At 37.4% G+C, this 10,300-nt stretch overlaps 1 protein-coding gene across 1 annotated transcript; it reads right to left on the reverse strand.

The window, feature by feature from the left end:
- Nucleotides 1-2,673: 2,673 nt before the first annotated feature.
- LOC113227645 (host cell factor 1) lies at nucleotides 2,674-7,041 on the reverse strand. Its single transcript, XM_026460608.1, has one exon. The coding sequence runs from the start codon at nucleotides 6,914-6,916 to the stop codon at nucleotides 4,370-4,372; it is 2,547 nt and encodes an 848-aa protein (XP_026316393.1). The 5' UTR covers nucleotides 6,917-7,041; the 3' UTR covers nucleotides 2,674-4,369.
- Nucleotides 7,042-10,300: the final 3,259 nt, after the last annotated feature.

Below are 10,300 nucleotides of genomic sequence, written 5' to 3' on the forward strand. Positions count from 1 at the left end.
TTCGATCTTTTAGCGGGTCACCCGTCGCTTACGATACTTCCATATGACGTTTAAAAGTGTCAAATTATACAATTAGCTTTTATTCTTTCCTGCTGATGGGTGATGTGTATAAAGTAAAATGCACCATCGATAAACCACACTTAAGACACTAACATTTTTTGTAACACCTACAAAACAAAAATACATAACAAAAAACTTATGAGCATTCAAAATTTACTCATTTATTATTTATTAACACTTTAATATTAGCTAGTACAATCATAAATAAACATTACAGACCCGTTAACCCGTCGACTAGTTCATTGATTGCTTGACTTTATGGTCCGATCGAACGAAGATTCTATCGAACAAATGTTCGACCCAAACAGAGTGAAAAGGTGAACCGTGTTGTGAGTGGGGACTTCACGTGAGAGTGAACGATACAACAATAATATTGTGAATATTTGAATAATCTCTAAAATTATAGTCATAAAGTCGAATATTGTGTGCATGACCCATGAACCTCTAAAATGATCGGGTTATTTAGAAGCTAGTAACCCGGTTTCAGGTCACTGGTGCTCGAATCATGTTGATTCGATCGATCACGATCGACACATGTCTAATATATATGGCTGCCCTCTATGTTTAACGTATAATATATGTATGCAATGTGTAATGCCCACAGACCACTATGTGTATAATGTACAATGCAATTAATGTGTAATGTAATGGCATTCATGCCTACATAAATAATAAAGGCCCATTTAGATGGAAAGAGTTTCTCGTCTCGTAGATACGATTATCGAAAGAATACAAAAAACTATCCCCGTCTAAACATTCGCGATTATCGCCCTGCCTCGTGAGCGATAACCACCTCGCCTTTCAATATTGAACATCTCCGTGTAAACAGAACTTGAAAGCAAAAATCGTATTTCGAGTTTTTGTGCCAGCCAGTCCTTACCATGAGTGCAGTTGTTTCCTTCTTCCTAATAAATTTGTATAAAAAAAATACTACAAAGGAATGGAATATACTACCAGCGCCTGTGTTTGGTGAAATAAGTACCTACCTATACAATTTGGGGCTATTCAAGCTTATAGTGAATAGACATTTTTTAGACAAACGTGTACATAGTCTCTAATACAATTTATGTTAATATATAATTAATAATAAAAATATACAATTTATGTTATATAGTTGTACATATAGCTGCGACCATATGACATGTAAATACCCCGTAATGTAAGTTTCTTTAAAAAAAACTGGTAAACTCGATTTATAAATAATTTGAAGTTATCCTTTATCACTAGTGCATCCCGAACTGCGTCAATAGTCTCCACTATATAGGAGATTATAAAATTGTTGGCGGCGACGACGGCGTGAAATCGGCATACACAATTATGTATATTTTACATGTCCTTTAAACACATTGTTAAAATCAATTTTCACATGAATTATCAACGTTTTTAATACTGACAACGGGCCATGTTCTATGGAGTTTGACAGATGAATAGCACAAGCATTCATGCGCCATCTAGCGGGAGAAATAAGTAAGTCAGTACGCCTTCATTTCAATCTAGTTTGAATAATATGACCTCGTTAAAATATAAATATGTACGTCGATAAGAACGTAATTTATTTTCATTGTATTTTATTATTGTATTGAAATATACTAAATAATTAACAAAAAGGCTAATACTTTGCTGGTCAAATTCATCAGCGGCGGCGGCAGCGCGGCTGAAATTGGATGAATACGTAATCGTCGTTCTCCGTGACATTCATAATAGAAAAGTAGAAATATTGTTGATTTAAGTTATTCAAAATAACAAACGATAAAATCGTTTACAAATAAGTTAGGTACCATTGAAGTAGGTTACAAATCAATAAGGTATCTTGGCAGTATTATGGAAAACACGCGTTACCGGAAATCACATACGTTACGTACTCTCCAAATATTTAAACGATAATTTGAAATTATCGTTCAAAAGCTCATATAGTGTATTTGGTTTACACGACGACGCCGACGACATAGCTAGAATTGTAAAACGATTGGTACCATGGGTTTTAAATTTTGGTACTGTTGGCGACATCTATTAAGTAATTACACAACTAAAACCGTTAACATTCTAATTTTACCTTGCATTGCTAGGTGGCGCTAAATTTTATTCAATATAAACGTACTACTATGCATTCATTTCGGTAACTGTAACTAAACGTGGTCGTTAGCGTATGACTAATTTTATCAAACAGCGACTAATGCCTGCTAATTATGTGAAACCACATCTGCAAAATAAACTATTATTTCTTTACGTTAGATGTCGCTACGTACGGATTTGTGTACGTGAATTGTACTGATGCGATGTTAAGTAATTTGAATTAACTAGCCGAAGTTAAACTAATGATTAAATTAGGAGCTAAACAGTTAGAACGGAACTGAAATACAAATTTCTCATACACACGTTTTCAAAGTACATTATACTTACGTCTGTGACATTAATATAGCACGTAGGCAATCGACATACATTGAAATTGTCATAAGTTTTCACGTGTTATCTCTAGCGTGAATTGTTGTGGTATTTGTTAGAAGAAAAACTGCACTTTTATCCAAATCGTTTATTCAAGCAAAGAACATAATATGAACAAACTATAACATTAAATTTATCTACTTAATGATATTTACAATCCGTACCTTACTTACCTTATAATGATTATCCTACGTACATACAACTATCACGCTTATTGCTAAGTATAGAAATGCAGAATACCACTCGCCTTTCGTATTCAAATTTAAAACAATAAATTTAATCCAAAATAATTTAACTTGCTTTTTTGGAGTGCCCTATCGAAGTAGCGAAAACCAGGAGAGACTTATTTGACAAACTGTAACATTAAATCATGGGGTGATACAGTAGCTTATTTTAATTATGTTACAGACATATTCTAAAGTCGAGAAACAGCTTCGTATTTAATAGTTCTCCTATCAAATAAGTCAATTCACATCAACGCTAATATCGCCATGGGGCACGTAAAATAATATTCTGCATTTTTATGTCAATTACTTCTTAAAAAACAATTATTGATAAATAACTTATCAATAAAATTGTCATATAATAAACGGAAGTGCCCTTCACGTCATGCATTGGAATTAAATATTATATTATGTAATTGAAAAACTTGTTAGGCACAAATATTTTGTGTAAAATAGACAACAGTGAATTTTGAATATACATGACCTTTGGACGTTTGTGTTGAAAAGCCTCAAGTAAACTATTTAGGGTCACTAGTCTCATACCTAGTTATAATTACATATGGACTTTTTAAACAAATGCCAAACAAGAAAAACAACATTGGCTCGACATACAAACACATAAATAGTGCTTAACAGGAGTGTTGTGGCTTAACTAATAACTAAGGAACAAGTGTGTATGCAACGTTTTTCGTTGCAGCAACACCACTTGGTGGGTTTTGATGAAGTTGCAGCAACCAAAGTCAGAGCATACATATAATATTATTACGGCATAAATTAATATTATTATAATCTAACACACTGTCATCTGCCTTCGTCTTGACAGGTTTAAATTTGAAAGTATTAAGAAAATGTGAAATTACATCAGAGATGACGTAATAAGGAAGGCAGAATTGCTGAAATAATTCCAAAGACAACAACGGTTATGGAAAGTAATATAATAAGCATATTGCAGCCACAATTTAGTGCTTCTTCTTCTTTATCTTCAGTCAGCAAATCCAAGCAAATAATATCTTACTTATTATGATCAGTATTGCTTAATGCAAAAATAATCTAAATTGTTACAGGTAAACAGTACAAAAACAAAATTTAACTTAGCACGTTATACTAAAACAATTGATGGCATTTTCATTGAATGTCAAGGAATACACGTTTCAAAACTTACAGTTGGAATTCCAGTTTACAAAGTCGTAACTTGTAATTTAATTTGTTTAAATGTAAATTAATAAAAAGTACAGCAAGTCTGTATTGCTGACGGTGCAAGTCACAAATGTTACAACAACCATGTAACAATTTACTCTTCATAACAATTACACAGATCACTTTCAGAAGTCAGGGTGTAAATCAATAATGTAACATTACATCTATGGGAGTAAATAAAATATTTTAGTATAACTCTATGAGGACACTTTCTACACAGACCCATATAACATACAAAAAGTCATAAACTATATTCCATATGATTTTAAAATAGATATACTATGTCCGACCCACTCAATATAGCATTTCACAATACAATATACATTCTAGAGACATCACCACTTGTTTCGTACATTACATTCAGAGCTGAGTGGACAGGCCGGCCGCAGCCGTAGCCCGAGGCACCCACTAAGCTAAGGACACTCGGAGACACTGACAGTTCGCGCTCACTGCGGCTGACTCGACTGCGCCGCTTGGTTGGCCGACTTGGTGATGACGATCGTCTGCTTGCCGCCGACGCCAGATTTGCCAAGTTGTAGCATGTTCGAGGGCAGCGTGATGATCTTGTTACCGCCCATTGTGTTCGCCGAAACGAGCTTCACAATGGTGGCGCCGGACGCAATGCCCTGCGCTTGTGCTACGCTAACCGGTACTGCGGGCCGATTCTGCATCATTGCTACCTTTGGCATCGTCGCTACGGTCATCCCAGTCGATGTTTTGACGAGCGTCACATACTGTGGCGTGTTGCTTGCCTGTGCACTTGCGCCGGGCGTCTTCTTGATGATAACGGGTATGCCGGCATTGCCACCAGCCTGCCGCAGCACCGTGGCGCCGGTCGCGGACGTAGCTGTCGTTGCTACGGTCGCTGTCTGCTCCCCAGATTTTGCCGTAACAATTTTGTATACAGGTGCTTTTACGGGTTGTCCTCCTAGCGCGCTGCCTGCTATTTGTATGGCACCGCCGCTGCTTGCTATGACTGGTAGGTTACCAGCGCCCAACTTTACTGGGACGCCCGTCGCGACTTTGCCTTGAATGCTACCAGGCGCCGCTACTGCTTGAATAGGAACACCGCCCGCGGTCTTCACGAGCACGTTACTCGTGCCAATCTTGACGTTACCGGCACCGAGTTTTAGAGGCACATTGGTTGTTGCAACTTGGCCGACCTTCTGAACGGTATTTGTAGTAATTTTACCCTGAATGTTTGCCGCGCCAATTTTAAGAGGAACGGCATTCCCGGCGAGTTTGACTGGGGTGCCGGCGCCGAGCTTCACTGGTACGCCGCCACTGGCGCCGGTCTTGACTTGGACGAAGCGCGGAGTACCAGCGCCGACTGTCGCTGAGCCAATCACGATTTGTGCGTTCGACTGCGCGGTCGAAACGCGCACGGTGCCGGGGGTGGTCACGCCGCTCACAATTCTGGTCATGCCCTGTGGAGTAACAGCAGCAACTTTGATCTGCTGCGACGAACCTGGCGTTGCAACTGTTGCTGGTGACTTGACCACCGTTTTGCCCTGATAAGTAGTCTGTTTTATTGTAGGTGTGTTAGGTGAAATTTTAACAGTAGCAGCTTGAGCTGGGACTTTGATGGGGCCAATTTTCTGTGGTGTGGTGACGATTGCCGCAGTTGATGAGGCCGCCGCTGCTGTGGGTCGCACTGGCATGGACAACGGTTCAGCCGTGGGTGGGGGTGGCAGTCCGCTGGAAATAGGTGATGTTAAACCAAAAGCTTTGGCGGCGTCTGGTTGTGATGCTATGGGCGATGCGGGTGGCGGCGCGGCCACCGGTTCGGCCGCGGCGGGGAAACGCGCCGGTGTCACCTTGCCACATTTCTGTACTTGTAAAACATATGTAGTAACGGTGTTCATCGCAGGCCAACACAGTTCTAAGGATGTGGTACCAGCACGAACAAGGGCTACTCTTCCAGCTTGAGGAGGTACACCAACTTCTAGATACCACAGGTCTTTGCAGCAAATTTGGTTATTCCAAGTTTTTCTATAACCATCTCGTCCTGACCAAATGTACAGTCTAGTTTGAATGGCAACTGCACTGTGGCCTGCTCTGGCGCGTGGAATGCACTCTTCAAATTTATCTAAAGCAATGTTGTCCCAAGTCATAGTTTCTAGATTCAGTGATGCCAATGTGTTGGTACATTTCCACTCCTTTTCGTGGGTTGCAAGTTTAGATTCATCAGGAACAAGGGGAACCCACCCTCCGTAGACATACATGTGGTGTCCAATGACAGTGGCTGTATGTAGGGATCGTGGGAGAGGGGCCGGACCACCAACTTCAGGACGGGACCAGGACATAGTATCTACATCTAGAACCCACAAGTCGCCGAGGCGAGAGCCGCTCATACCTCCATAAATGATGAGTGACGATTTACCAGTATTTTTATCTGTGTAGGCGACGCCGCTGTGGGACTCCCTGGGTGGGGGCGACTGCCCATAGGTTAATGGGATGTCCCATACAGTCATAGATGAGTTAGGATACAGTTCAAGCGTGTACAAGTCGTTGAGATACCTCGGTATGTTGTTCTTCGGGTCGTCGCTCTCATTGGCAAGCCCGCCGAAGAGATACACTTTCCCATTGAGTAATGTAAAGCTGTGTCCGAGGCGCGGGCACGGTGGTAGGCCTTGCTTGGGTGGCAGCGGCTTGAGGCGCTTCCACTCCCAGCGCGAGGCCTGCAGTTCGTAAAGGTCGTTCGAATACTTGCCGTACTCCACCATGCCGCCGAACACCAGCAACCGCGTACCGTCCACCACGAAGCCGTAGGCAGCACATCCTGGGGGCACTTCTCCCTTGGTGACAGGTACGAACCATTGATTTGTGGTAGTGTTGAAGACGTGAAGCTCATGAACTATTCCTTCGTTTCCGCCGCCGAAAACTATCATCAAATCTTTTATGGCGACCGCGCGATGGCCATGCCGGGGTCGGGGCTGCGGGCCGGTGGGATTGTAGACTTTTTGCCACTTAAGTACCGCGTTTTCCTTCATTTTTACTAAACATTTGTCACTAAAAGCTTGAACCGTATGTATCGCTCGGGATGCGTATCTATAGCATAGACAATGAGAAACGTCGTAAATAAGCTTTGAAGAAAATATTCGGGTCAGTAGAAGCTACATAATGGACTCCAGTTCGGACCTCTCTTTCCCACTCGCGTTATTTGCTAATGAGTAAAAAAAAAGCACCATATGCAGCTTCGAGTGTATAACAAAAATGGCGTTAGCAACAGTGCTGCCAATGCAACAAAAAGAGAAAGAACGGCGTCGGAGACGTCAAGAAATTGTCTATGATTGAGTTTTGTTTTAATTTCAGCCAGTGCAACTATTTGACAACCGTTCCTAGAAAGTATATCACTGAAATATCAACTTTATAACCATTTTTTAATCATTATATTGTACTTTATGGTGTCCATATGGTATTTTAATTTATCTATAATATTATTGCAACCTATACACAATTATTTGTAAAATAATTTGGGCAAAACAATCTTTTCCATAAAAGTGAAAAATGAATGACTTCTTTGCGAGTATTGTTTATGATAAAACCTATTCGTTCAATAGTCAGATGTTAATAATTTTGTGCATCAATACACTCGTCATTGTGTCGTATAATCACCGTATAATGGGGTCACATTAACTCGTAAATAATGTAAATAACCCATAAATAACAATAAGAAATATATCAAAATTAAGACGAATATAAAAACCACAGTTGTTCACTAACTTCATTTTTTGGTAGCTGACAAAGTCAAATGTGGAAAATTAACAGAAAAATATTGGAAAAATATCCGGATAAATATTTATTGTGGTGAAAATTATGATGTTTCAAAATCGAAATTTTTCCATAACGCAACACCATGAGAGAATTACTTTTTGCATGCGAAATGTGGTAAAGTATGAGCTCTATTTCTCTACTGTGTTCCATCTTTTGTTCACCATATTTTAAGCAAATAATAATAAATAATTTCATTTCATTTCATTTCCATTTTGAAAATTTCATCGGGCCACAATTCATTGGGAAAAGAATGAGCTATGTTAGCAATTTTATTCGCATGAATACCTAACATGTTGTTCAATATTAGTGAAGCAAAATCAATAATATCAATTCATCAAAATTACATTCATGTGGAATATGTTAGGTAATATAGTTTATATAGCTATCACATTTTTCCTATAAACGAGATTTAGAGAATTAATTAAAATAATAGTGTCAAAAGCCCAGATTATTGTTTTGTGATCTGAGGTCAAAAGGCAAGATATAAAATATAATTATGGTTTTCGGTTTTGAAGCTTCAATGAGTAATAATTTTATATAATTCCATGCAGTGACAGAAATGTATAAAACTCAAGAAATGTTAGCATATTAGACTATAAAAAAATAACAGGAAAAGGATATTGGGAGTACGTTGCAACAATTTAAAGTAAGTTACATACAATAAGTTCTCATCAAGTATGATACTTTGGACTGTTCAAATCGTAAGCGCCATAGAGTTGCATTTAAATGTTAAGTGTTAAGATTCACGTGCCCTGGGCCCTGTAAATACTATGAATATGTTTGCTCTTTTCGATATGTATGTATACATGTACGTAGTTATATAAACGCACCAATGCAGGATTACAACACGACGACAAACTATTTATATTGTAAATCAAAATACTATGTCAATGATTCAAGGACATTTGAAATTTGATTTCAATGTTTCACATTGAATCAAAAATTTAATAATTTGTCTGAAATTTAATCATGCAGCTGTGGCATATAATTATGTATTTAGTGGTTACAGTATGTAGTGTATTTTAGACAAATAAAAACTTTTTTAATAAAACGAATGGACCCTTGTAAATAACACTTGATTTGGCTAAATATACAAGTATCCAAAGTCATACAGTTTGGCGCCGATTTTGTGGCGTTATTGGCACTACTGTTCAAAAGCGCGGCATATTCCAAGCGGGGAAATATAAAATTTTGTATTTTTTCATTGTCGCCATGTCGACTTGGCTACATTTAATTTATAATAAATTGATTTTGTATAACATCATTACCACTTTGACGTTGGCACAAAGTATTCTAGTGCCATTATTTAAAAAAATCTACCTAAAATTGAGTTTTCCCGTACTTTGAATAAATTCAGAATCATAATTACTATATTTCATACGCAATATGCTAAAAAAATACAAATTAATAATAAAGTAGTTACTTAAGTCGAATATTCTTTGGCATGTTTACATGTTTAGTTATATGCTGTTAGTGTAAGTTGTAATAAATAAATAAATAAATAAATAAATAAATAAATAAAATTGACCTAACAGCAAGTGAACGACGGGCTTAGTACAAAAACCACGAAAAAAATGTCCGGAGTTAACATAAACAAACGTAGTGACATGTATGTAAAGAAATATAAAAAAATTAAAACATTTAATTTAAATTGTAATGTCATAATACTACTGCTTAATTTTGCTTGCAACAATTCAAGGTCTAAAAATCCACCATATTCAGCTCCTACTGGAAATGTAATAAAATGCACCATAATTTAGTTTCTAGTAAAAATTACTTGAACACAAGAGTAATAGTAGCGTAGCGTAGATTTTTACTTTTATACAAATTCGCAAAGAAATTATATTAAAGAGTTATCCAGACATACAAACGAATATCATAATGTGGAAATTGCAGCGTCTCTCTGTTCTTCTTCTTTAGTTATGATGTGCTATTAGAAATGTATCTATGTTTGAATTTCTAGATTTCTATATAAACGTAAAATATAATATATGTATTTACGGAATCATTTATTTTAAAAACTAAATGCTTTATACATGTCAAATTTTGCAAATCGAAATCGACAAGTATATCATAAATATGTTTTAATAACATAAATTGTAGTGTCCTTGTGTTGCTATCTTGCAGAACTAAATTGATCTCAATTCACCAGTGTCCCGTTTGTGAAGATTACACAATGATTAGGTGTCCGTCAGGATCGTTGGACCAAACGAGATATACAAATGTAACTGTGCTTATTACTAATTAATATAATAATTGTTATAAAATATAGCTTACAAAGATAATCCAGAAACCATTGTTGGCATAGTCTGAGTGCCTGTAAAATTATTATTAGCAATTATACGGAGAAGATAAACTGTCTTTTTTAGATGATAATATTTGCAAAGGTGTGACACATGATTAGTATAGTGTCACCGTTGATATATTCTGAGACTCGGTAACCGGTCTCCGACGATCCTCAATAAGCGAACTTACTAATACCTTCTCTGTAATTTGTTTTATTATGTATAGCTTTTTTCGCTTTTTGTTTCGGATTGTTTTAGATCAACCTGAAAGATTAATGCTTACTACTTACAGATGGAATACAAGTTTGTATTCCA

The sequence above is a fragment of the Hyposmocoma kahamanoa genome, unplaced genomic scaffold (genome assembly GCF_003589595.1).
Source record: "Hyposmocoma kahamanoa isolate Upper Pololo Valley unplaced genomic scaffold, ASM358959v1 212, whole genome shotgun sequence".
In the NCBI taxonomy this organism is placed as follows: domain Eukaryota; kingdom Metazoa; phylum Arthropoda; class Insecta; order Lepidoptera; family Cosmopterigidae; genus Hyposmocoma; species Hyposmocoma kahamanoa.